The sequence below is a fragment of the Cottoperca gobio genome, chromosome 3 (genome assembly GCF_900634415.1).
Source record: "Cottoperca gobio chromosome 3, fCotGob3.1, whole genome shotgun sequence".
NCBI classification, from domain to species: domain Eukaryota; kingdom Metazoa; phylum Chordata; class Actinopteri; order Perciformes; family Bovichtidae; genus Cottoperca; species Cottoperca gobio.
Genome location: NC_041357.1, coordinates 29,971,199 through 29,998,405, shown reverse-complemented (window position 1 = coordinate 29,998,405; position 27,207 = coordinate 29,971,199). Strand labels below are relative to the sequence as shown.

At 39.3% G+C, this 27,207-nt stretch overlaps 5 protein-coding genes across 6 annotated transcripts in view; 4 read left to right on the top strand and 1 right to left on the bottom strand.

The window, feature by feature from the left end:
- The first annotated feature begins 1,630 nt into the window (after positions 1-1,630).
- On the top strand, positions 1,631-4,660 carry LOC115005898 (ras association domain-containing protein 7-like). The gene is made up of 4 exons (XM_029427870.1): positions 1,631-1,733; positions 2,434-3,105; positions 3,451-3,719; positions 4,116-4,660. The coding sequence occupies exons 1-4, from the start codon at positions 1,631-1,633 to the stop codon at positions 4,296-4,298; spliced, it is 1,227 nt and encodes a 408-aa protein (XP_029283730.1). The 3' UTR covers positions 4,299-4,660.
- A 2,972-nt stretch (positions 4,661-7,632) lies between these two features.
- Positions 7,633-8,963, top strand: LOC115027235 (retinal rod rhodopsin-sensitive cGMP 3',5'-cyclic phosphodiesterase subunit gamma-like). Its single transcript, XM_029460430.1, has 4 exons — positions 7,633-7,734; positions 8,034-8,142; positions 8,225-8,259; positions 8,355-8,963. Exons 2-4 carry the CDS (start codon positions 8,036-8,038, stop codon positions 8,429-8,431), a joined length of 219 nt encoding a protein of 72 aa, XP_029316290.1. The 5' UTR covers positions 7,633-7,734; positions 8,034-8,035; the 3' UTR covers positions 8,432-8,963.
- Positions 8,964-12,694: 3,731 nt separating this feature from the next.
- On the top strand, positions 12,695-14,647 carry LOC115027227 (guanylyl cyclase-activating protein 2-like). Its single transcript, XM_029460417.1, has 4 exons — positions 12,695-12,886; positions 12,967-13,116; positions 13,949-14,045; positions 14,526-14,647. Exons 1-4 carry the CDS (start codon positions 12,695-12,697, stop codon positions 14,645-14,647), a joined length of 561 nt encoding a protein of 186 aa, XP_029316277.1.
- Positions 14,648-20,047: 5,400 nt separating this feature from the next.
- Positions 20,048-22,588, bottom strand: LOC115027218 (guanylyl cyclase-activating protein 2-like). The gene is made up of 4 exons (XM_029460405.1): positions 22,388-22,588; positions 22,153-22,302; positions 20,318-20,417; positions 20,048-20,201 (listed from the first exon to the last, which is right to left on the bottom strand). Exons 1-4 carry the CDS (start codon positions 22,586-22,588, stop codon positions 20,080-20,082), a joined length of 573 nt encoding a protein of 190 aa, XP_029316265.1. The 3' UTR covers positions 20,048-20,079.
- Positions 22,589-24,215: 1,627 nt separating this feature from the next.
- Positions 24,216-27,207, top strand: part of LOC115028424 (golgin subfamily B member 1) — a 34,978-nt gene continuing 31,986 nt past the window's right edge. For both annotated transcript variants that reach the window (XM_029462223.1, XM_029462215.1), the window contains exons 1-2: positions 24,216-24,340; positions 26,185-26,244. In XM_029462223.1, the coding sequence (XP_029318083.1) occupies positions 26,200-26,244 (45 nt within the window). In that variant the 5' untranslated portion in view covers positions 24,216-24,340; positions 26,185-26,199. The remainder of the gene's footprint in view (positions 24,341-26,184; positions 26,245-27,207) is intronic.

Genomic DNA, 27,207 nt, shown 5'->3' with positions numbered 1-27,207 from the left:
TGTAACAGATTAATGAGGCTCACACTTTAGCCAAAACTTTAACAGGTTTGAAGTTTAGTTTGCTGCTTATAAATGTTATTCTTTCTTCTAAGTGTATTAAATACCTAATGTAGCATCACACAGTCTGCATACTGTAAGTACAGTAAATAATAGTCTGATATGTTTACTGGAGTTAAAAATATTAATTTCCGTCACGTCATTTAAAATTGTAGTTTTGCAGCTTAAATCCAAAGACTCAGTCAGTGATATTATTGTGCATGTCTCTCTGATCATTAAAGTAAATAACTAAATAACAACATGTTTTCTTATAGCCTACCTGAGTAACCTTACCTTAGGATAGTGAAGAAGTTACATGCTTTATTTTAATATAATTCAATTTACCAGTTTTCTTACCCGGTCTATAGTTTCCTTCTTTAATAACTAGTTAGTTATTAAACATGGAATTTCAGTGTTTATAAAATCTTAAATTTACAACTCATATAATTTTTGTCAGCAACACAGACAGCAGCATAACTGGGGTGATGATCATTAATCATGTGGGCTCCCAGGCTATATATTTAAAGCCACAATTCACAGTGATAGCTAATGAAATGAGTATTTTCTCAATAACCTTTAGTGGCTTCCATCTGTCCAGATGATTTGGGGGTTTTAAATGTGTTTAACAGTTTAACTGTCCACAGTGGAGTGTGCATACATGTCCACCTCCGACAGATATCTTCATTACATAGGTGTATCTCCACTAACAATATACATATTACAAATGGAGGTTAAATCCATTTCATCTGTGCAACACTCCTCATAGTGGCGTAATTCACCTACCATTACAAAACGGATATATGACTGCAGGACATTATGGCTATCCTCACAATTTCTCTTAACACAAATGGACATAATACACAACATGAAACTTACTTACGTTTAGTTTAGTGACCGACAAATTTAGATTTATTATTTAGCTTGGAAAACAAACAAATATAAACATGTCTAACGTTACTGTTAACACAAAAACTCACCAAGAGCTCTTTCAAAACTCAACCAAAAAACTGCAACAAAGTAAAAAATATAATAAAAATATCGTTTAATTTTTCAAAACTTCCCAACTTGTTAATTAGTGTTAGCGAGCTTCACTAGTATCTTCACTTCCGGTCTCCAGCACGCGGCCCTACAAAGGAACCGATTCTCCTCTTAAAGAGACAGTACACAAGTAATTCTGCCCTGTTTGATATGTATACAATGTATAAAACATTTTATATTGTGATATTGATTTTAAATTGACAATAGCCAGGTGTACTAGTTTAATTAAATAAATGCATGACAAATTAACAGTGGTGTAAAGAATAAAGACTAGGGGTACTTGTCCCACCACAGCAAATCAAAATACTCAAATAATCACACTGACGTAAAATAATCTTAATACAATCTAATATTGCCATTAATCGGTCTTGCAAATTGATTTGCAATTTAGCCAACAAGGTCCAATACATCCAAAGAATTTAAATTATACCATTGTGTAAATCTGGTTTAGAATCAAATAATTAAACAAATGTATTGATTGTATTTTATTTTTAAAGCTACTAGTCTACAGTTGACTGATGCGTCTGGTGGTGACTGGTGGAACTGAGGCTGAGTGATGGAGCTGAAGGTGTGGGTGGAGGGCGTGGTCAGAGTGGTGTGCGGCCTATCAGAGAACACTTCCTGCCAGGATGTGGTCATAGCTCTCGCACAAGCAATCGGTAAGTCTCTCAATTTTCCTTCAACACGGGGTTATTTACATTTACAATATTTACATTTTTTTGGCACTGGCAAGTTTTGCCAACAAACTTTGCGAAAAAAAAAAAAGATTCCCAATGGGATCAACATTTATTTAAAGGACCCTACAGCCTGTTTCTCTTGTGCCACCCAAGGAAAAACATATTATATATATTATAAATAAATAATAAATATTATATCTTCACATAACAGTCTCCGTATAGCGACATCATCAATATGTCTTTAAGGACTGGGCAATATATCAATATTAATAAGTGGATTGTGTATGGTAGTTACCTTGGCCAGACCCCCTTCTAAAAAGAGATTCCTGGTAAAATAAATCAATAAAGACGTTGTGAAAGCAATCAAGTCAAACCTACAATATCTCAGCAATATCAATATCAAGGTATTTGGTCCAAAATATTGTGATATTTGATTTTCTCCATTTCGCCCAGCCCTAATGTCTTTCACTTTCTCCTACAGTTTGATATCGTGGGATGTATTGTGAACACTTCAAACTCTGGTGGAGACATGAAGTGTCAAGTGTTCAATTCGAGACTCTTTTTAAACCAAAAAGACATTGGCTCACGTAAACAAAGCCTCAAAATGCCGCCTCCTTTCCACAGAATTGTAATAAAGCGCACTGTTAAATATTAACCCTTCATGAATCTGTACTTTCCACAGGTCAGACCGGTCGTTATATTCTTATCTTGAAGTTTCGAGGCACAGAGAGACAGCTTGTTGCTGATGAATGTCCTCTTCAGCATCTGGCTCAGCTGGGACAGCTGGGTGCAAAGGTCCAGTTCATTCTGCGGAGGACCGGCCCCAGCCTCACTGATGGTCAAGAAACAGCCACCAGAGAGAGACGTTTTCCCCAGCCCGGACCGTCAGAACCAGAGTCGCTCAAAGGCAGAGAGCCACACAAGGCTCTCACCTTCAGCCTGGGACCTTCCACACATCCCAAGAGGACTAAACCAAACAGGGGCTGGTCTCCGTCTCCCCGAGCCTCCCCAGAACCCAGAGCGTCCCCCGTCTCTTTCCTGGACCCTGTCCACTCCGTGAAGGCAATCCTCTCTTCCTCCGCCAAAGAAGAGGTTTTTAGGCAGATTCTGCAGCAACAGAGGAGGCAGGAAGACCTGGACGTTCAGCTTCAAGCCCTGGAGAGAGACACAGAGGTGTGGGAGCATGAGAGGTCGTCTGCCTCAGTATCTAGTCTTGTCCCTGAAGGAGAACTGGAGGAGCTGGAGCAGCGGCTGGAGCAGCGGCTGGAGCAGCGGCTGGAGCAGAACGAGGCAGACCTTATGCACAGCGAGCAGTGGGAGGAACAGTTACAGGCAGAGATGGACAGAGAAGAAGGTACATGTCGGGCTGCAACTAACAATTTCTTTCATTATCAATTAATCTGCAGATTATTTTCTCGATTAATCGTTTGATTTAGGAGATGTTTGCACATTCACCCATCTCAGACGCTGGTGTGTTGCACATTCACAATTTTGGAAAGTCCAGAGGGACTTGTTTTGTCAGTCCAAAACCCAAAGATATTTACTAAAACAGAAAAGTAGGAAAAATATCCTTTTCTGCCATGTTTGCATTGAAATATTTAAAGTTGCCAACTTGATTTATTTTAAATTATCTTTCTGTCGATCGTCTAATCTAATCGATTATTTGACTAATCGTTGCCACTCGAACTGTCATCAACAGATCTGCACAGACGTCTGCACCAGATTCACGCATCACTGGATGATGACAGTTATCGGATCAAGGAGCTCCAATCCCGCTCCGCACATCTAGAACATGACATGCAGCTCAGAGCCCAGAGCCGAAGCTCTCGGGCGGGAACTCGGCAGCCAGACGAGGCCCTGAGGCCTCTGAAGCAGGAGCTCCACTACCGCCTGCAGCAGGGAGAAGAACTGGATACAACATTGTCCGATACACTGAGGGATCTGCAAACTACAGGGGGAAGGCTGCAGGTAAATCTCCTCCATCATTCAATAACCCGATAATAAACTAAATGTGTTGTGAGTAGCATTTTGTTTCCTAAAACAAACATGTTTCCTGATGCATGTTACTTATATATAAATAGTTTTGAACAGGGTTACAATTATTGTTAATAAGTTGTAGCCTTTTCTCTGATGTGAACTAACCAACAGTGTCAATAAAAGTCACATTGCATCTCACTGTGACTTTCACTTTCCATGTCACCTTGCAGCAGTAGTTTGGCCATATTCTACGTTTTTCTTGTTTTAAACAAATCCTACGAAAAGACCATCTGTTGGAGACTATTTTCAGATGAATCCACATTCTAACAAATGTATTGAACCCAGAATTGGTGCTGTTGGTGGTATAATATTGCCTGCATCCTCTAGGGCAGATGGGAGATGATGGAGGAGCTGAATAAGGAACTGAGACAGTGTGAGCTGCAGCAGTTCATCCAGCAGACGGGCAGTCCACACGCAGACCAGACGTCCTCGCTGCCTGTCCCTGAAGTTTACCTCAGCAACGCTGGTATAATGGAGGAGCAGTTCCCTGTTCCACATGGGATTGTTTAAAGGGATTATACCAGTTGTAGAAGACGTTTATAGATCCTTTAAGTAAAGTGCTGTGTGTACTGAAAAAGTCCTGCTTTCTTGTTTTTAGTAAATGTACACAGGTGTCAAAGGAAAAAGACTGTGAAGAAGAGTTGAGTTTAGTTCCACTGCCAGGTGAACAAATCCTTCCAGTTTTGGGGATTTTCATCCTTTCAGATCCGATAATGAAGTAATATGAAATAAAGGAAGGAAGAGCTACAAGCTTAAATAAACTGAAAAAAATGAATAATTAAACTGCACGACATCATGAAGGCCCGTCCAGACCCTACTTTGTGTGTATGTGTGTGTGTGTGTGTGTGTGTGTGTGTGTGTGTGTGTGTGTGTGTGTGTGTGTGTGTGTGTGTGTGTGTGTGTGTGTGTGATAAGCCAATCACTGCCAGTTTCTTTGTAAAAAAAAACCTGAAAAACAAAGAAAACAGGATTTTCTAAAAAAAATTAAAATTATTTTTTGTATTTTTGTTTCATGTTAAAGTTTTCTACTTGTACTTGTTACATAAAGTCTATATTGTAATTCATTGCTCATCTGTTATTTGTTGTTGTTTGTTCATGTTCTCACAGAGCGTTTATCTTTCCTCCATGAGAGGGCGCCATTTACTGCACACATCACTGCAGCATCTTTACAACACACAAGCACATGCAGACAACTGTATCTACACATTAGACTTTATAATGTGTAAAAGTACACATGACTCTTTTATGCTCAGCCTCAAAAGTCCAAGATCCAAACATCTTGTTTAGTCAGTTCAAACCCCTAAAGATATTTATTTTACTATCACATAAGGAAAAAAAGGAAAACATCCCTAAGACGGTTAAATGGTTTTAATTTAATTTAATGGTTGTAGATTCATGTGTGTTGATTGACTAATCAATCAATTAATTGTGTGGTTTACAAAATGTCAGAAAATAAATCAATTCTGAGCAACAGTCCAAAACCTAAAGATATTCAGTTTACAAAAGACAAAGAAAAGCAGGAAATCCTGACAAATGAGAAGGTGGAAGTGGGGAATGTTTGACGCTTTTCCTTGAAAATTGACATGATTTATAGCACATATGTCAAACTCAAGGCCCGGCCTTGAGTGGAATTATCTTTGGCCCGCAGGATAATATCTAAATAATATTAGAACTGGCCTGCCGGTATATTGCACGCACCACTAATACTACAAATCCCACAATTCACTGCCACTGCGTTGGTGCGTCAATCGAGGGCCCGAAAGCGTGAGCCCTTGCCACTCCAACTATCCCTCTACCCACAAAATGACTAAACGAAAGGTGGACTTTGAAAACAGGGGTTTTCAAGGCAGGTGGGAGGCAGAGTATATGTTTGTGGATGTAAAGGGCAAACCGTCTGTCCTTTGTGCGGAGACGGTGTGGCTGTAATCAAAGAATATAAAATAAGACGACACTATGAAATGAAACACCACGACAGGTACAAGCATCTGGACATGAAACAGAGGCTCCAGAAGGTAGAAGAGTTGAAAAGAAGTCTGGTGTCACAGCAGGCTATGTTCACAAAAGCCAGATCACAAAGTGAGGCTGTTGTAAAGGCTAGTTATATTGTGGCAGCAGAGGTAGCTAAGTCAGGCCGGCCCTTTACCGACGGAGAATTTGTTAAAAACTGCATGATGAAAGTGTGTGACGTCGTCTGTCCAGATAAAAGGCAAGCGTTTTCAAATGTGAGCCTGAGCAGAAACACCGTTGCTGATCGTATACGTGAGCTTGCCACCAATCTACAACAACAGCTGGTAGGAAAAGGAAAAGATTTCATCGCATACTCCCTTGCTGTGGATGAGAGCAGCAACACTTCTGATACTGCCCAGCTGTCCATTTTCATCCGTGGAGTGGACTCAAATCTATGCGTAACAGAGGAACTTTTAGGATTAAGATCAATGCATGGCACAACTACGGGAAAAGATCTATTTGAAGAGGTATCCAGATGTGTAAATGAAATTAGGCTGCCTTGGGATAAACTTGTGGGACTGACAACAGATGGAGCGCCCGCGATGTGCGGTCAAAAGAGTGGATTAGTGGGAAAAACGGTACAGGTGAGCTGACAACTTATCACTGGAAGCGTTGTGTGGCAAAGCCTTGAAAATGGAACATGTAATGGGCACCATAACATGAGCAGTCAACTTCATAAGATCCAAAGGTTTAAATCACCGCCCGTTCAAGTCTTTTCTAGAGGAGTTGGGTTCAGAATGTGGTGACTTGATCACAGACATGTACGCTGCAGTGAGGGCTTTTAAAACCAAGCTGCACCTGTTGGAAACGCAAATGCTGTAAGAAAGGTTAAGCCATTTTCCGTGCTGCCAAACTATGAAAGAGCAGGTTTCTACCGCCGTGTTCCCAAGTGCACGGTTTGCTGAAAAACTCAGCATACTTGGTGGGGACTTCACACGGCGATTTGCCGACTTTGTAGCCCAAAAAAGCAGGTTTGAACAGGTAGTTTGATCATGATGAGCAGGTAGATCATGATGATCAGGTAGTTAGATCATGATGAGCAGTTAGATCATGATGAGCAGTTTGATCATGATGAGCAGTTTGATCATGATGAGCAGTTAGATCATGATGATCAGGTGGATCATGATGATCAGGTGGATCATGATGAGCAGGTGGATCATGATGATCAGGTGGATCATGATGATCAGGTAGTTAGATCATGATGAGCAGTTAGATCATGATGATCAGGTAGTTTGATCATGATGAGCAGTTAGATCATGATGAGCAGGTGGATCATGATGATCAGGTAGTTAGATCATGATGAGCAGGTGGATCATGATGATCAGGTAGTTAGATCATGATGAGCAGGTGGATCATGATGATCAGGTAGTTTGATCATGATGAGCAGTTAGATCATGATGAGCAGGTGGATTCATGATGATCAGGTAGTTAGATCATGATGAGCAGTTAGATCATGATGAGCAGTTAGATCATGATGAGCAGGTGGATCATGATGATCAGGTAGTTAGATCATGATGAGCAGGTGGATCATGATGATCAGGTAGTTAGATCATGATGAGCAGGTGGATCATGATGATCAGGTGGATCATGATGAGCAGGTGGATCATGATGATCAAGTGGATCATGATGAGCAGGTGGATCATGATGAGCAGGTGGATCATGATGAGCAGTTAGATCATGATGAGCAGGTGGATCATGATGAGCAGGTAGTTAGATCATGATGAGCAGGTGGATCATGATGAGCAGGTAGTTAGATCATGATGAGCAGGTAGATCATGATGAGCAGGTAGTTAGATCATGATGAGCAGGTAGATCACGATGAGCAGTTAGATCATGATGAGCAGGTAGTTAGATCATGATGAGCAGGTAGATCATGATGAGCAGGTAGTGTTCAAGTTGGTCAAACTTTCGAAACAGTTTTTTTTTGGTGTTGCTGTATGTAAGTGAACAAGTTGACACTTTTTCAAATAAACTATTTTAGGTGGCAGTTTTGCTGTCATGTGACATTTTTATTTTATATTTTGTTCTAATTTAATGTAAATTTAAATTGGTAAATAGTCATGTTGATCTTTTTTACATTTTGTTTTTGTTCAATATCTTTATTAATTTTCATAAAATACAAGGACCTACACTTAAGACCAAAAACTAATAAATGTAAACACTACATCACATATTCTCTTTTTTTTCACCTTTCAGCTTTTTTCCCCAGTTAATATGAATCTTTGTTGTTTTTTATAGACATGAACGAAGCAGCAGGACCCGGAAGCTCCAAGCCCGCTCCCCCCAAGTTCAAGCAGAAGGAGGTCAGGCAGTTCAAGAGCAAGGCTCCCAAAGCTGGACAGTATGGGTGAGTCTAGAAAAGCTAACACCACTGCAAAGGATTAATTTATTACAAATGTAAGATGATGGAGACTTTGTCCTTTTCTTAGATTTGATGATGTCCCGGGGATGGACGGACTTGGAGGTAACTATCAATCAAAGCAATAACTGATAAGCGACAGATTTTCCAAAGTAGTCGCTGAAGGTAAGACCCATTAACCTATGGTTCCTCTCCTGCAGATGAGGTGGTCATCTGCCCCTGGGAGGCGTTTGGTGACCTGGAGCTGAGTGATCTGTCCCAGTTTGGCATCGTCTAGTCAAATGGAAACAGTTTATTCCTGGTGTGCTGCAATCCAGCATCTTTTTCTTTGGTGCGCTCTCTTTAGGAGTTCGCCCCCTCGTTGGGCGGAGAGATGAGCCTGAATGGGTTCTTCCCCTCCATTGATAAGTGGAGGAAGAAGTTGTCGGACAGAAGCACCCAAGAATAGCTCTTCTCCTGTCCTGGGCTGATACACCTCACCACCTGGAATCTCTGAGCTCTGTCCATCTTTGATTACATCTAGACCAGCACCGGTGTAAAAGTGTAACACACTGTACACTGCTTGGGTTTAGGTAAAGGGATGAAGAGTGAACAACACATCTTCACAATGAAATACCTGAAGTACATGGAAATAGTTGATTTCCATGTACTGGAACATCTATCTATCTATCTGTCTGTCTGTCTGTCTGTCTGTCTGTCTGTCTGTCTGTCTGTCTATCTATCTGTCTATCTATCTGTCTGTCTGTCTGTCTGTCTGTCTATCCATCTATCCGTCTGTCTGTCTATATGTTTTATTCACATTAAGTAAAGTTGTGTACTGTGTGGTTTCACACTGTATATCTTATAATAAAGTATATTTTAGTCACATTATTCTGGTCTGTCATCATTCATAAGGACGGACAGCACTCTGTCTGTTTGCTGACGATGTGATCTTTTATCTCCATGATTGATTTCAGTCAAAATTACTTTATTACATTTCTCACATTGTTGACTTTTTTTAAATAATTAAGCTAAGATGTACCATGAGGTTGAAGAAAGTCAGAAATTGCTTTGTAAGATTAACAAAGTGAAAGTTAGCTGAATTAGTGCTAATTGGCCTGGACAGCTACCATTCAGATTTTCATAAACAAATGAATGTACAGCCCTGGTCAAACTCACCAACGACCTCCTCCGTGCAACGGACTCTGGACTACTCACCATCCTTATCCTCCTTGACCTCACCGTTGCCTTTGACACCATCTCCCACCAGACACTCATCCAGCGCCTGGCTGACATTGGGATCTCTGGTAGCACTTTTCCTGAGTTTGAGTAATTTGAGACAGCACAGCTCAGGTGAGGGCCGACGTGTTTGTTACAGTTCTTACATTGTGTAATGTTAACACATTATGTAAGCTTTGATAAAAGTAGTCAACAAACGCACACGTTATTGACTATTCACGTTCATTATGAAGGATATTCAATGTAGAAGATTACTAAATTCTCTTTAAGTTTCTTCCTAACTAAAGATGTACACCCGAATGATACAATACTGTATGTACCCATGAATAAGTACCTGCAGTATGCATTATATTTTAAGTTCCCACATTGTTCCCACCTCGTCACTTAACTTCACATCTTGTTCCCTTGTACATACTGTACATGTCGGTACGCGCTGTACTGGTACACTGTTTACACTTTAGTTTTGGAAGAATTATATTTTCTGCTTGATGCCATAATCTGAAGCGCTTTCAAATAACATTTTGTTTTTGCAGTTAATTTGCACCGTTTTTAGGTTTTATCAGGTCAGTATCATATAAACAGTATATTCTGTATCATTTTGCTGTGTATGTGTTTAACATGAATACTTTATTCAAGCCCAAAACTGTGTTTTTTATCGGCTCCATTCTATCAAATGAAAATAGTCTACATTTTTGTATGTCATTTTAATGTTTGGCTGTACACACATTTTTTTCTCTCACAGTATTCGCATCATATTGAAAGTATTTACTATACACATAAATTAACACATAAAGAGCCCAAGTTTGAAACCTGCAGGGGTTATGGTACACCATCTGCTTGGGCCACATTTAGTTTATTTACAGATCAGTTTCCTTTGTATTATTTAAGATTTTTAAAATGTTCATTAAGTATATTCTTTATAGGCTACAGACATTGTTAAGGACACTATGTGTGTTTTGATGCACACAGTAAGTCAGTTTGGTTGTGTGTTTTGGTCACTAAGTTATTTTGAATGAAGTGATCTCCTAATCTTAATTACAATCATATTAGTTTTGGTTATCTAACCTGCTTTTTGTTCACCTGGATGTTGAAGAACGTCTCTGATGTTGTTAATGGGATCATGTAAAGCTGAGCACAGCGCTCACAGTTTAGTACATGTTGCTTGTTATGCAAAGGTCTCAGGATGCCCCTGACTTTACAGAGGGAGGGAGTGTTACCTGTAATCCTTTATTTTCTCGCCACGTTGTCCCTGTACGACCCCGAGTCCCACTGCAGATACTCAATGAGCACATTGACCCGTTTAGTGTCATTTATTTGTTCATTTGATGATCAGTCACAACAAAACATCTTCCATTTACCTTTCTTTTCTTCAGAGCGTGAGAGTGAGACAAATTATCTTTTGGATATCATAATTTTACAAGAAAGAAAAGACAGCTGCACTCTTGAATCTCAATATTTTAAATGTATATAATGTAATAAAGTCAGTGTGATGCAGGATAGACAAATTGCAAGAACAAAGAATCTTCGTCTTGCAGCGGCTTTTGGCTTCTTCTGTGCAAAGAGACATTTCTTAACGTCCAGACCTCCAACATGTTTACCGTAGAAGCATGCTCATTGTTCATTTTAAGAAGCATAAAGCAGATTTGCAGAACATTTTAATCATAAACCTGCTGAATCATATTTGATACACAACATGATTGTAATAAGGTACAACATATTAAGTGATTAGAAGTTGCTTTAATACAGTAAATACTCATGTTGAAATATAAGTAACAATATAAATATCATTCTTACAGTAATTCTTTAAAAATTAGCAAAGATTTACTTGGCAAAAACATACGAGCTGCTCCTTGACGGCAGCCATTTTTTATTTGGCATTCAAAGGCTCTCCGCTGCCTGCAGTGCCCGGATCATCCCCCAGGGGGCAGGAGGCACACGTCAGATTGTAAACAACAGGTTTATCATGAAGGTTCTGCTCATTCTGATGACATAGAGGTCTCAGAAACTCATGCATCAAAGACATCAATTCAGGTTTACAGTATTTGAAAATGGTGGTGGGGAGGGACGATGACAGCCCGATGTCACCAAATGGTGTAAGAATAATATGGCAAGTGCAAAGAGGGCATGAGGGGCTTCATAGTGTCCCAGCTGTCAGGATTTCCAGCAGATAAGAGACTGTTTGGGAATGTTTAATGAGCACAAGTGCTTTTTGAACTCATTGTGTTCTGAATGTACTTTTTACTGATAACAAAAGACTGCAGCTCGTGTTGAGGGGCCGCAGGTTCTGCTCTGACTCAGTTTCACTGATGTGTGTGCACCTTTATCCTGTCCCCAGACAGTTAACTGTGCATTACCTTATATGTAGAGTCATCATGTAGGTTTGTGTATGTTGTAAAGTCTGAACTTCTAATCTGGCGACATGTAATCATTCTTACATATTATGTTGCTGGTTTGCTTGGTTTCAGATGTATAACAGGTGAGTGAAGAGGATCTTTTTCTAGTTATTTTAAGTTTTTTAGAGTTACCTTTTTGCATGTACACCTTTTTAGATATTCATCGTTTGCTTTTATTTTTGACTTCGTTCTTTATACAAATTCTTACAAAAAAAATGTTTTACATGTGACACTACGCCCCGTGTTAATTGAAATGAATTGAATTAGATTCTAAAGTAGTGTAAGTAAAGTTGCATTTTTAAATTAACCCAATTAACTTTCAACTTTGGCTTTATGTTAACGTAAACTCACAATGTAAAACAATTAATCAAAGTAACATTTATTTGCCGTTAGTTACAGTAAATTACCATATTCTTTAGAGAGTCCCTGCATGTACACACATTTTCAGAAACATTTCAAATAATGATTTCATAGAGTGCATGAAAACGCCCACCACATTATCATATAAGCATTAAGAGAATTAGAAATGTTTCTTGTGGACTCTGCAGACACACACACACACACACACACACACACACACACACACACACACACACACACACACACACACACACAGCTGATATCACAGCCAGCGTTGTTTAATTGACTCCATTGATTGGTTGAGTAGATACCACAGTTATCACTGTTTTTGGCGTTTGGTGATAACCGTACTGCCAGATTCTCAGACCTACTTGGACGTCTCCTTGCTGGCTAAAGATCAAGTGATTACCAAGTTACTAAGATGATCTATTCGAAGCCTCCTCCCCTCCCCCTGCTCGCAGAGCTCTTCAGATTGACTGCAGAGTGTGAGCAGATGCCTCAGAGACCTCACAATCAGGAGCCAAACTCTCACTCACACAATCATTTGATCTGCTTTTAACCAAGAGAGCATGGGACAAGAAGAAAGCCACGAGGAGATGGATTTGGCGCAGATTCAGGAGCTGTGCATCATTTTCATGAAGGAGTGTCCGAGCGGCGCCCTGCACCTGCACGAGTTCAAGAGGATCTTCGGGGTGCAGAGCAGCTCTCCAGAGGAGTCCCTCTACATCGAAACGATCTTCCACTCCTTCGACACAAATCAGGTAAAAGAAGAATCAATTGTCTCGTTATAGAATTTAGTTTAGCTCTCTCCTGAATGCAACTCTGCATTATTTGCTCACAGAATAACGCACTTGATTTCATCGAGTATGTGGCGGCACTTCACTTGATCTTACGGGGGAATATGGAAGATCGGCTGAAGTGGTCCTTCAAATTGTACGACAAGGACGGGAATGGCAAGCTGGACAGGCAGGAGGTGAAGCGGATCATCAGGGTGAGAAACATCGACTGGGGCTTTTCTGTGAATATTCATACACATGTTGTGAGTGTTTTGGAGAAAGTGATGCCAATTAGAACAAAGAGATGTTATACAACAGGTCCAGGTTTTATAATTTAAATCCTCTCAAGACGGATTACAGTATTGGCCAGAGGCGAGGCTCAGGGCCGAAGGTCAGGTGTTGCAGCTTCTCGGAGTATTAGAAGAGGAGTGGAAGGTCTCTGCGAGGATTACTCCTGAAGTGAACATCAACATGTGAAGCTTTACAGTAAGCCTCTAAAATCTGCCTTCTGATCTGATTTGACTCAAAGCAATAAGTTATATTTGTTGGGGTAACCCAGTGGCAAAAAGGTTTATTCCTAATTATGTTAATTCGTATTCTACATGTGCGGAAGGAAAATTCTGCCCTTGCATTTCTTTTCGTTTAACCTTGGAGTGTATTTAGTTAACTTTCAGACCTGATCATGAAACCTTTCTGACAGTATTACACACTGCATGTTGTTCACACGTTTATTATACTGCACGTTTCAGCAACAAAGCCCTTCAACGTGCTTTACATAATACATTAAAAGTGCAAAAGAAACTCATTATTAAAGGACATTTGAAAACAAAAGCCGGGAGAATAAAACTAAAGACAAGCTGAAATAGAATAAGAAAAGATTAAAGTATGAGAATAAAAGTTACAGTGCAGTGTAAGAAATGATGATCTGATGATCTTAAAAGAAGTGCAGATACATGGAGTATTGAAACTGAAGGCTGCTTCTCCATCTTCACTTTTGACTCTTTGGACAGAAAGAACTGAAAGTTGCATTTTATTCACTTCACACAGATTCTTTACAAAATCAAAGGGCAGACGGGTGACGTCGGCATGACGCCGTCCCAAACGTGTGACAGGATCTTCGAGCTGGTCGACAAGAATAATGACGGTGAGTAAGAACAACGGTGTTCACTGGGAAACTGGGAAAATATATAACAGTGAGATGTTGATTTATCATCTGCACTTCAGTGTTGTGGAAGAAGACCAGCAACATAACTCAACATCACTGCTGAACAACAGTCACAAGTAAAACATGTGTCTTTAAGTAAAGTCTTCATTTTATGGAGAGACACTACCGGAGTAAGAGGAAATAAAACATGAGAACATGAGAGTGTGTGTTTGTAACTGTGTGTGTAACAGCTACATTACATAACGCCTCATGTACATATTAAACACTTGTGATATAAACTTGTGTTGATGTGAGTCATGAAGTGGGGAAGCTTCATGCTGATATCTATTAGTTACATGTTTGACCCTATCCACCTGCAGTGTCTTCCCTCATCACATTATGGGATGTTCGTGTATAAATGAACCTCATGTAGATTATTTTTGACCTCTTGTTAAAGGCGAAATGTTTCCCGCCCCGCAGGTCAGATAACCTTGGCTGAGTTCTTGGAAGGAGCCCAGAAGGACGAATGGGTCATGAAATTGCTGAAGTTGGACGTGAACTTCACCGGCTGGTTCACCCAGAACTGCGGGAAACTACCGTGATTTCTCACTTCGTGGGTTCTCTGCGAAGGTTTTTTGTTTGAGGCTAACACAGAGCCACTGTCTCGGGTCTTGCCCGTGTCTCCATGTTGAGCTTCTTGGAGCTTGGAGCTGCACTTCTTCATGCCTGCAGTTGTGCTGTGATTTTGACTGCTGGTGCAAAGGTCCGAGTCCTCGCTGCACGCCTGTGGTTGGTTCTGACATTCTACTAATGTCGAAAACCAAAACAGAGAACGTCTGCTGTGCAGTCAATTGTGTATTTACATTCCTCCTTATTGAATGTGTTTTTATAGTATGTTGGATAGTTTAGTTATCACTCCTGCAGACGGCTGGTAAAAGTAACATTATATTATAATACTATATCATGTCGATAGTTCTGTTTACACGCTTATGGTGGTTAGAAGCATTAGACTTTCCAATTCTAAAACAGCATTTGTTTTTATGTGGGTCTCTTGAGGTCACTTGGGTGGTGATGGCCTACGCCTTCCAAGCAAAACACTAGAAGGTTGGGAGTTCAATACCAGGGCTGCCACCATTGTACCCCTGAGCAAGGTACTTAACCCTGAGTTGCTCCAGGGAGACTGTCCCTGTACTTAGTTCACTGTAAGTCGCTCTGGATAAGAGCGTCTGTTAAATGACCTGTAATGTAATCTAATGTCAGCGGAACAAACTAAAAACATATTATTTATTTTTTAGTTTATTTAAAGGTTCCCTGTGGCGCTTTTTGACCTCTCGTAGCGCGGAGCTGCTTTTGTGAGCATCACTCAGGTGCATGTGTGTCCTCATCCTCGACTCATCTGCAGGAGGCTGTAACCCTAACGCTTGATATGCAGCCATGTGCCAGCAGAGGCAGAAGAAAAAGAAAACCACGAGCACAAAACAAGCAAGCAAACATCTGGATTTAAGATGGATTTGAAAATCTGCTTTGCAAATGAGACAACACTATTAGACAAATAGCTTCATACAAGAATATGCGAACAAATTTCCTCTTAATTTTGTTCATATCCACAATTTGTTATTGATTTTTGGTGTCAACCAATGTTTTATTTTCTCTTAACAGAAAAATAATTATATTAATTTTGTTAACCCTAAGGAAAGAAATCTCACTAGATTATATATAGGCCTATAACTGCTGTTTCTTACTGTTTTATATTTAGTTATTGTTGAGCACTTTGTCATCAATCCCAGATCAGCTGTTCGAGCCACAAAACAAACATACAAAATATCAAGAAAGAAAATATTCACATATTCTCCGACAAATATATCATTAAGACACACATCATTCGAACTGGACAGAAACTAAAAGTGAAAGTGAGAACTCCTGCTGTCTCTGTTTCAGATGTGCATTTATGTTGTTATTAAAAACATGTTCTATACACACTTCATGCTGCATGTCTCCAGTGTCTTTTATTATTCTGCCACTTGGTGTCACTCAAGTTAGAAATGTTCAATTCCTGAACATAGAGTCTTTATATAATCCTCAGAGATTTAACTGTAGTTAACATTAACTTTAGCTAACATTACCTGTAGCTAACCTAACTGTAGTTAACATTAACTTTAGCTAACATTAACTGTAGTTAACATTAACTGTAGCTAACATGAACTGTAGCTAACCTAACTGTAGTTAACATTAACTGTAGCTAACCTAACTGTAGTTAATATTAACTGTAGCTAACATTAATTGTAGCTAACATTAACTGTAGTTAACATTGACTGTAGCTAACATTAATTAACTGTAGCTAACATTAATTAACTGTAGCGAACATTAACTGTAGCTAACATTAACTGTAGTTAACATTAACTGTAGCTAACATTAACTGTAGCTAACATTAACTGTAGCTAACATTAATTAACTGTAGCGAACATTAACTGTAGCTAACATTAACTGTAGTTAACATTAACTGTAGCTAACATTAACTGTAGCTAACATTAACTGTAGCTAACCTAACTGTAGCTAACATTAACTGTAGCTAACATTAACTGTAGCTAACATTAACTGTAGCTAACCTAACTGTAGCTAACATTAACTGTAGTTAACATTAACTGTAGCTAACATTAACTGTAGCTAACATTAACTGTAGCTAACATTAATTAACTGTAGCGAACATTAACTGTAGCTAACATTAACTGTAGTTAACATTAACTGTAGCTAACATTAACTGTAGCTAACATTAACTGTAGCTAACCTAACTGTAGCTAACATTAACTGTAGCTAAGTCTCACAGGTCAGTTTGTCTGCAGGAGGTCATGTGATAAAGAACACATTGTGCCCATAAAGTGATTACAATTAAAAAATAAAGTAGTAAACATTGAATATCTGTGCAGTTGCAGTCCTCTGACCTGCTTCACTAAATCACTTAAATCATGTGTCAACCTCAATTTCACTGAGGGAAAAACTGGAAAATGAGAATCACATCAAGGTCCAGACGTATACATTTTATTGACATTTATAGTTTATTGACATTTATTTAATCAGGAAATGTACCATACAGTCTTCTCACATTTAACGCGGTCCACATATAGTTTCACAGGCCTGAATATGACACCTCCGTGGTTGTGTGGGACATTTTGTATTATATAAAAGTAAAAGATCTTTGATCATGTAGTTCACATGTTCCATACAGCCGAGCCTCGTGGCATCGTCTGCACATAAAACCCTAAACATTACACATAAACTCACATGCAGCCTATTTCATAGACCAATGTTGCTATTTGCCTCAAAAAAACTTCCCTTTTTCCAGCCACTCTTTATGTGATGCAAAGTCTACAGTTCTTCTTCAGCTTCAACGAGGCAACAAGTGTTGAGAACTTGACGTCTGTTTGATCTGCAGACTCTTTATAACTCATGTGTTTGTGTCATCTGGGAATGTTAGGTCTGCAGAGAGGGAGATGATGGAACTAACAATTGTTTGTTCTTCTTCTTAAAAAGCTTCTTTCTTTCTTTTCAGTTTCATAATTGTATTTTTGGTTTCTACGAGAACATGTTTACATGCAACAAACCCTCTCCCTGCTGGCACTTCAACACCTCACTGTCAGAGAGAGAGGGCATCCTTTATCTTGTCATCAGTACTATGGGAAACATGTATGAAAATTATATCATACTAAACAAAGGGGAAAGAAAGAACAGGAATCTGGAACAGAAGATCATTTACAGACATGTACTCAAACAACATGAATATTTATATCATCAGGTACAATACGAAAAGGAAAGAGAGATAATTCCAGCCATAAAGAATTCACCAGGTGAAACCACCCGTACGAGAAGCAAGCAACATTTTCTAGATATTTGAGATTCTTCAAACACAGACCTGAACCCAGAACAGATGCAAAAATGATGACGAAAAATATTCCCTTTCTCCCGTTGTAACTGCGTCCATAGCAACGTAACTCTGTCTTCTTAAAGGTGCAACTGATAACATTCAGCCACTAGACCAGGGGTGGGGAACCTCCGGCCTCCGGGCCGTATACGGCCCGCGAGACCATTTGATGCGGCCCTCGAGGTCATTCACAAACACACGCAAAAAAATAAACTAGAAAGAAAATTAAAAAATCTAGACAGCAATAAACGGCCGATTGACTGGCCAAGGTCAGGGTCCTTGAACACAACACAAGCGGAACGTGTCATCACGTGGTCATGTCATGTCAAAAACTTCAATATTTAACGAGACTGTCATTGAAGTCAGTGAACGCAGCATGGCGAGTGTAAAACAGAGAAAGGTGGATGTGGAATGTCGCACTTTCCAGGAGAAATGGACGAACGATTATTTGTTTGAGGAAGTTAAAGGCCAGTGTGTCTAGTTTGTGTGGACGCGTTTGCGGTGAAACACGAAACATGTCAAACTGCACGAGCTGAGAGGACGAGTGTTTGGATAAAGTTAATGCTCTTCGGTGTTCGGAGTTTGGCCCAACAAGCAGCTCTCTGCAGAGCGGAACATACAAACATGGACAGATAGAGAGGTAGACCCCCACACCAAGAACACACTGTCCCACCACTGCTGTGCAGTTATCACTGCCATGTGCAATACTCACTTTATTTATATCACTTGGTACTTATATTATGTTTTATTCTATTTAATTATTGTTTACTGCCTTTCATAAATTGTTCTGCTGTGACAAGATACATTTCCCCGTTGTGGGACTAATAAAGGATTTCTGATCACAAGCGCACACTAAACACTGCAGCATGCATTGACAATATTTTGGAAAAGCATGTTGTATAAAACAAATATATGCTATAAAACACACACACACACACACACACAGTTTGTTATGAAGTTAGCAGGTCGAGTTGTTGAGGATCATAATATGTTATATTATCGATAATAAATAGAATAAACGTTCCACTCTGCTGTTATCATCCTCTCACTGAGATCATTTCCACCTTCAGGTGTGATAAAGAAACACAGTGACAGTGATGAGAGAAGGTTAAGAGAATCACACACCACAGTAAAGCTGTGACGTTCTGTATATGAAATCATATGAAACAAACAACATCATCAAAGCATTTCAAATTATATTCATCAAACGATGCATTGATTACGGCACAAACATCACATAATGATTTGTAAAACGTTGATATTTTTATGTTGCAATGCTTTTATTTAATTGTATTAAAAATACAAAATAGCCTTAAATGGTTTTTTTTTCAGCCCTAAAACATTTTCTTTGGTGAAAGCACATTATGATGTGTTAAACTTTAAAGAATGTGTTCAGCAATTTGGTGATTTATTAGTTTTCTTGCCGAGAGTTATGAGAAGATCAAAACCTGTATGTACATAAAATATGGAGCTACTGCCAGAAGACTGTTAGCTTAGCTTAGCATAAAGACTGGAAATGGAGGGAAACAGCTAGCCTGAAGCTAGGTAGAGCGTCCAACACCACAATTTTGGTTTTAAACTTCAGATTTTGTCCAGATTAAATATTTTAATCAGAGAGTTTAAGAGGTTTTGATGTATTTCTTAAAATTTTTGACAAAGCTAGGCTAGCTGTTTCCCCCTGCTGTCTTTATGCTAATGCTAAGCTAAGCTAACTGTCTCCTGGCTGTGTAGTTAGCGTGGTGTTGATCTTCTTAACTTCCTGTCATCAAGAAAGAGAATAATCGTATTTCCCAATATGTGAAAGTGCTGCTTTAAGAAGACGGCTTAACTGCAGGTAAGTTAGTTAAAAAGCCATTTATTATTGTCTGCTTGTAGCATGTATACATTATAGAAAACATATCAAAAACTAATATCACTTCATATAAAAGAAGCTACATGTAGCTACACTACTTAAATATTTTAACTGGTATAAACATGAAGTTTCCAGAAAACCTTTCCTCTTGAAAAGGCCTCTTCCTCCCTGATGTGTAGAAGATGAACATGAGACGGTTTCTCTTCCCAAAGCAGAGACCGTGATGAAGATACATCAAAGATTCAAGATTCAAGTTCATTATCAACTCAGGGTTTCTTCTTCTGCTGATCTATGAACCAGTCGCAGGGTCCGATGTCCAGCTTCAGCTGATCCATCACCCACGGTTCCTTTTCCGCCCCCTCAATAAATTCCTCCAAAGAAATCTGACCTACACAATTCAGAAGAGAAGGAAACACAATCTTAATTTGATCAGAGTAGAAGAATAACAGCTGTAGAAAAGAAAAGAAGCGCTGGATGTGGGCTCATGGTGTTATAATAACTCACTGTCGTTATTCTTGTCCACCATATCAAATATTCTGTCACAAATATCGTCAACATTTCCTGTGACGCCTGAATCCTTGTGCTTCTTTATCTCGTGGATAATCTGAGCAGATGGAGAAAAAGACAAAAGTAACTTCAAAGGTTTGAGAGAACATACTAACATTTTTTACTATAAGCTTTTTGATAAAGCTTATAGTTAGGGCTGGCTCAGGTTTGCCCTGGATCAGCCCCTAGTTATGCTGCTATAGGCTTAGACTGCCGGGGGACACCTCCCTGCTCTCTTCCTTCTCTTCCTCTCTCCTCCCCTCCTCCCCTCCCTCTCTCTTCTTCTCCCTCTCTATCTGTATGCATTTATGTAAATGTATGTTACTAACTCATCACCCCGGAGTTTCTGTGTCTCTCATGTGGCAGGTTGCCACTGATAAAGTTTACGTCAGGATCAGGAATCGTGGCTGCGCCTGCTGCCCTGGTCCTGCTGGACACCAGGAAGCCTTTTTGACATTTTCCTGGATTCATCTAAACTTTCTCTTTTTCAACACAACATCATTTATGTCAAATGTTGTATTTGTACTATGTTGTTTATCCTGTACACACGACATCTATTGCACGTCTGTCCGTCCTGGGAGAGGGATCCCTCCTCAGTTGCTCTGCCTGAGGTTTCTAACATGTTCCCCCCTTTAATTTTGGGGTTTCTTTTAAGAAGTTTTTCCTTGTGCGATACGAGGGTCTAAGGACAGAGGGTCTAAAGACAGAGGGTCTAAGGACGGAGGGTCTAAGGACAGAGGGTCTGAGGACAGAGGGTCTAAGGACAGAGGGTCTAAAGACAGAGGGTCTAAGGACAGAGGGTCTAAAGACAGAGGGTCTAAGGACAGAGGGTCTAAGGACAGAGGGTCTGAGGACAGAGGGTCTAATGACAGAGGGTCTGAGGACAGAGGGTCTAAGGACAGAGGGTCTGAGGACAGAGGGTCTGAGGACAGAGGGTCTAAAGACAGAGGGTCTGAGGACAGAGGGTCTAAGGACAGAGGGTCTAAGGACAGAGGGTCTGAGGACAGAGGGTCTGAGGACAGAGGGTCTAAGGACAGAGGGTCTAAGGACAGAGGGTCTGAGGACAGAGGGTCTAATGACAGAGGGTCTGAGTGTGTGTGTGTGTGTGTGTGTGTGTGTGTGTGTGTGTGTGTGTGTGTGTGTGTGTGTGTGTGTGTGTGTGTTACTCCCCTTGTTTTGGGTTTGTACTGACACCGGTACCAAAACAAGTTCCTGGTATGGATGTACTGAGTTTTGGTTATTTCACATGAGAGATTTTTCCGTATTTTCTGTGTTTTTTGTATTTCAATGCTGGTTTGTGGTTGCCAGTCGACTGTCAATCAAATCTGATCTAATCACTCTTTTAATAAATAATACCCAAGGAAGGTTTTTTTCTAACTTGAAGTTTTGTCTGAAATATTTATTGTGGGTTTGAACCCAAGTGTTTCTCATGGTTTAGGGAAGTGATTTACAGCTACTGCTAACACACTGTTAAACCAGTAGCTTTGCTCATTTATAGCATGTGTTGGGGGGGGGGGGGCAGTGAGACAGTGAGCAGGTAAACAGCGACACCGAGCAAATGAGAGTCAGTGAGAGTGAGAACGCTGTAGATGGATAACAAGACATGAGATTAACTCTCTGTAATGTGGAGCTGGGTCGGAGCTTTGAAAACTTCTTTACACTGAAAAACATTGTTTATAAGATGTATTTTAAAAATCTATTTTCCCTGAGAGAGGTGACACCTACAGCTGATTATTATTATTCCCAACATCCCCACCATCCATTAACCATGAATAAACTGACTGAATACTTACTTTGACAATGTGTCTCACTTCCTGTCTGTCCAGACAGCCATTTCCATCTCTGTCAAACACTTTAAAAGACCACCTCAGTTTGTCCTCCAGTTTTCCACGAAGAACAAGATGCAGCGCTGCCACATACTCCATGAAGTCCAGATTACCATCCTAAGAAGCAAACAAAGACTCATATAATACAACAGTTTTCACTTATTTCTAGATTCTATTCAACATCTCACACACAAGACATTACTTTGTTTGTATCAAAGGATCGAAACAAATGTTCAATATATGCAGATTCTTCTTCTGTGGAGTTGCTGTTGATTCTGAAAATCCTCTTGAATTCATGTAAGTGCAGGTTTCCACTCGGACATTCGCTCGCAAATTTGCGGTAAAGTTCCTGGATGTGTTTCAGAGTCACTTCCTGATCTGTGCTCGTCTGTGCTTGACCCATGACTTTAAAATACAAAGAAGCAAAACACATTTCAAATAAAGAAAGTTCTAAAGAGAAGTTGTCTGCCAAGCACATTCATCCCTGTGCAGTATAGCCATGCGTCATTTATATAAATCCAATTGACTTTAAAGTGATCTTCTCCAAACCAGAATGTCTTTTTCTTCAATGTTTGTACTTCCAAAAATCACACAAAGCCGGTGTGTGGTTGCTCTGAAGAAAACGAGTGACTGACACCCCACTGAGCACTTACAGATTAACCTCTAGGCAAAAGCTCCTTCGGCTCTGTAAATGAGAAAAGAGTGGATTGCCCCCTGAGGACAAAAGGCCACCGCCGAGCTCTCAACAAGATTAGAAGACGCATGACGTCAGAGAGTGTGGTCTTAGTTAAACTATTATCACTTAAATCACTGTGGTCTGCTTATACACAGTTTACCCAACCTGACCTAAATAATAAAGAACTACTCTGAAGATGAGAATATTAAAAAATGTAAGAGACTCAAGTTTGATTTGTGACTGAAGAATGAAGATTTAATCATTTCTCCAAATGTAATAAGAAGTAGGCTTCATGGTTATGGTTGTAACTATTTATTTCATAATTTATTATACAAATATTATGTCTCACTTTAGAAGTGACCATACAGACACATTTGAGTTTATGTAAAGGCGGACAAGGTGGACCATTTCTTTTATCAACAATCCACACATTGAATAATCCATCAGAGCTCACAGGGGCAAGAATTTAACCACAATGCAATGCAGCAATAACAGACAGGGGTTTGAATAATATAGAAACTCAAATGCTTAGTTCCAATAAGACAATCTATTATTTACTCTCAGCATTGACATATTATATTTTGGATTTTTATATATAAATATATAAATATATATATATATATATATATATATATATATATATATATATATATATATAAATATATATTTATATATAAAAAATATATATATATTTATATATAAATATATATATTTATATTTATATATATAAATATATATATATATATAAATATAAATATATTTATATATAAAAAATATATATATATTATATATAATATATATATTTATATTTATATATAAATATATACAAATATATATATTTATATATATATAAATATATACAAATATATATATTTATATATATGTATTTATATATAAAAATGTATTTATATTATATATATATATGTATATATTAAAAAATATATATATATATATTTATATTATATATATATATATATATATTTATATTTGCTGTAATAGCATTGTTGGAGGAAGCCTGAGAAGAAGAATTTGATTGCAAACGATTGTTCAACTGTAGTTTTTATGCATATGATAAATAAAGACCTTAAATAAGCACACAGGTTTAAACGGAAATGAGATGTACGTCATCATGTGGAGTTTCTTTCCTCTTTGAGAACACGGTCCTCTTCATATAAGCATATAATGAGCGTAGTTTTAACAGGTACAGTCATATCCATAACCTCTATGCACATTATTTATTTGTAACTGATGATAATTATACAAATATATCCTTAGATGGATTTCTTGGTTTCCTGCGGGACCTGTCACCACGACAGAAGTGCGCATGCGCAGCTCCCTCACAGTTGTCTGTTGACAAATGTGACCAATGACTATCTCTCATTGCAATTTCTTCGCCAAGTGGAATAAAATGTATTTTTTTACGGGATTATGTCAACGGTGTGAGGTTTCAGGTGGATTCTTCATGAAGTTGTGAATCCGGTAAGCACTTAAAAGTAATATTTAACGGGTGAGATCTGCTTGACCGAGCTAATGCTATCAAGTGCATAGTCAAGATGCAGTTCAATGCTAGCTAAGTTAGCATGTAGCAAGATAAAGTTAGCTAGCTGGATTAACGTTAGCTGTAACTGGTATTTGTGTAAATCACAGGCCGACTTGCTTGCCCACGCCCACCCCAACTCCCGAGGCCTTCTTCTGGTACAAGTGTGAAGCCTGTGCGGTTCAAATGAGCCGCGGGACGGGTGACTCAGGCAGTATAGCATTTAGAGATGCAAGCTAGCAGCTTAGCTTATGTCAATCCGTCGGCTTCCCATGGACAACTTTTAGTGGCGCTAGACTATAAACCATAATGTGTTTAAAATAGAACATGTATCTCCAGCTCAGTCAGCTATACTTCTATGCTTTCTGCGCCTTTAGGTTCTTGAAAGCTACGTTTATCTTCAGCAAAATGGTCGACTTGAAGAGAAACGGGTTGTCTGTTGCTGTAGCTTCTGTCTGTAGTGTCTTTCACTTTGCTCTTTCTTTAACGTCCATCTCTGCAGAGTAAATCATTCAGGAACTATAACACCACTATCAGGAAACAGTTCTGCATCCGCTTGTGCACCTGCTCGCCTTATTGCTCATCACACATAAGTAAATTAATGTGTAAATGAATTGCATGAAGTTTGATAGATCATGAAATATACCGAATAGGCATCTATGGTGATGTAGTCTGCTGTGTTATGCGTGAGAGGACCCGTTTGACCTGATTTTCCTCTTCGTCACGTGGGTTGGACTGAATGAATGTGGCTGATGGTGCACCCTGTCAGTGTACTCGACAGTATAACAGGCCTCAAGTCGTGGCCAGTTTTCTAATTGTTTGGATACGAGCTACAACAAGTACCAAGAGCCACACTTGTCAGACTGGTTTAAAACCAGCTATACAGAGAGAAAGGCTTTATGTCTGATTCTGTTTGGCTTACATCCCAACAATCACTTCAATGCCTGGGTCTACATCTGCCCGATGAACTGACCTGCATGCCTGCATGCCTTCATCTGTCTGCTACTCTAGGATGCTTTTAAATATTTGAAGGAGGGAACACATGGAGACGACAGTCTTGTATTTCCTGCAACTCAATAACATATGATCTCCACCCTCTGTATTAAATGATGTTAAACATAAAACTACACATGTTCATGATTCATGATGTTAATGACAGAAATGTAAAAACGGTTTTAGTCATAGTGAAATGGCTTGCTCTGTGGATTTTATTTTGTTAATTTGAAACAGGAAGTTAAAACTCGTAAAATGTAAATCAATAGAATAGAGTATAATCAGAAACCGGTTTGTCAGTAGGTGTTAACGTCTAAGACTAAGTCTTGGTGTATTGGTGCATAACATAAACCTAATAAGAGAAAAGAAAAATCCAGAAATATGGATATAGAATTAAAAACAATACAATAACAATATGAAGAAATACAAATAAACATCTACATATCTGAATACAAAAATGAAAAAGCTTTGCAGTTTTTAAAAGTGGTAGTTTTGTGCAGAAATGTGCAAGATTGTCCGAGGAATTTGCAAAGGGTCACAGTATGAAGTATAAAATGAATATGTGATGTACAGAGATACACTTGGCTTGATTTGTGACGCGCCTGCCGTCACAATGTGAGGTATAGCATGACGACAGAAATGTGTCTGATGATGATGAATACTGATGCTTTTATTTCCTCAACGCTAAGAAACCAGAGCTCTCACAGCTGACACACCAGTGATAAAATGGACAATAATTGGACAATTTATTTACTGTGTGTGTGTGTGTGTGTGTGTGTGTGTGTGTGTTTAGGTCTAAACTGAAGCCATGCTGAAATGGCTTTCCGGTGAAGAGGGAGAGCCTGGCTCTGTAGTAAGTACAAATGCTTTTTATTTATGACTTGAACGATAACATTGTATCAGATGTTTCATTTCTGAGTATCGTGTCCAACATGTCTTTAAAGCATGATGGATGGAGCCCAATATCTCCAGACCTGAGCTCACTGAAGAGAACCACGAGGTGACAGAGTGACCGTTGAGTCAGTACTGGCGTTCCTCAGACAGCAGCCGTGGTCATGAATCCTCTCGTGTGATCTTCTGCAGCCTGATTATCACTCGCTTTTTAATTGGCTGAAAGGAAACCCAGCGAAAGCTTCGCAGTCTGTTTCATGTCCAGATAGCCTGGAATTAGGTAAACTGCTGAGCACAGGGCTTTGACTCACACAACCAGAGCTCTCACTTCCTGTGAGGGGGGGCACATCCCCATCCTATTGACTCTACTGCCTTCATGGTTATCTCCACATTAGATCTTGCTAGGGATACAGCGATTGATAAAATTGCTCAGAAATATCAATTTCACTCACCAACTCATCCAAATATGAAGTTTGTTTGAGTTTGTTTCCCAGTTCAGCCCTCCGTCCACCTGACCGACACGGGATTATGTGATTATTTACTTTTTAGATTGATGATCACGTAGCAGCCACACATGACTAATACACATTATACTCACCATTTGTCCACGACCTTTTCTAAAGGTGCACAGTTTTCTCAGCGTCATTGACACAAAGCATTAAAACGTCTGTACCTGTACACCGTGTTGGTGTTTGAACATCTGGTAGTGGTGTCTCATGTTACCATAAAGGGAATCCTCCCAATCAGATGGACACAGTGAGGTATTCAGATGGGATCAGCGGCCCATCTCAGGTCGTCTGTTAGCAAACACAAGGGTCACAATCTGTGTATTCAGTCTGTTGTCTTCTGTTGCTCCTTAATCTCACACACATTTAAATACACACACACTCTAAAGCTGTCAGAATACTCCAGATGGTCGTGGCAA

Excerpts from the sequence above, each read along its gene's own strand:
- LOC115027227 (XM_029460417.1), top strand. The coding sequence starts at position 12,695 with ATGGGACAAGAAGAAAGCCACGAGGAGATGGATTTGGCGCAGATTCAG. Across the intron at positions 13,117-13,948 it reads AGGTGAAGCGGATCATCAGG|ATTCTTTACAAAATCAAAGG; the intron begins GTGAGAAACATC and ends CACTTCACACAG. Across the intron at positions 14,046-14,525 it reads GGTCGACAAGAATAATGACG|GTCAGATAACCTTGGCTGAG; the intron begins GTGAGTAAGAAC and ends CCCGCCCCGCAG.
- LOC115005898 (XM_029427870.1), top strand. The coding sequence starts at position 1,631 with ATGGAGCTGAAGGTGTGGGTGGAGGGCGTGGTCAGAGTGGTGTGCGGC. Across the intron at positions 1,734-2,433 it reads AGCTCTCGCACAAGCAATCG|GTCAGACCGGTCGTTATATT; the intron begins GTAAGTCTCTCA and ends TACTTTCCACAG. Across the intron at positions 3,720-4,115 it reads CTACAGGGGGAAGGCTGCAG|GGCAGATGGGAGATGATGGA; the intron begins GTAAATCTCCTC and ends TGCATCCTCTAG.
- LOC115027235 (XM_029460430.1), top strand. The coding sequence starts at position 8,036 with ATGAACGAAGCAGCAGGACCCGGAAGCTCCAAGCCCGCTCCCCCCAAG. Across the intron at positions 8,143-8,224 it reads CCCAAAGCTGGACAGTATGG|ATTTGATGATGTCCCGGGGA; the intron begins GTGAGTCTAGAA and ends TCCTTTTCTTAG. Across the intron at positions 8,260-8,354 it reads GGGGATGGACGGACTTGGAG|ATGAGGTGGTCATCTGCCCC; the intron begins GTAACTATCAAT and ends CCTCTCCTGCAG.
- LOC115027218 (XM_029460405.1), bottom strand. The coding sequence starts at position 22,588 with ATGGGTCAAGCACAGACGAGCACAGATCAGGAAGTGACTCTGAAACAC. Across the intron at positions 20,418-22,152 it reads AAGTGAGACACATTGTCAAA|ATTATCCACGAGATAAAGAA; the intron begins GTAAGTATTCAG and ends CCATCTGCTCAG. Across the intron at positions 20,202-20,317 it reads GGTGGACAAGAATAACGACA|GTCAGATTTCTTTGGAGGAA; the intron begins GTGAGTTATTAT and ends TGAATTGTGTAG.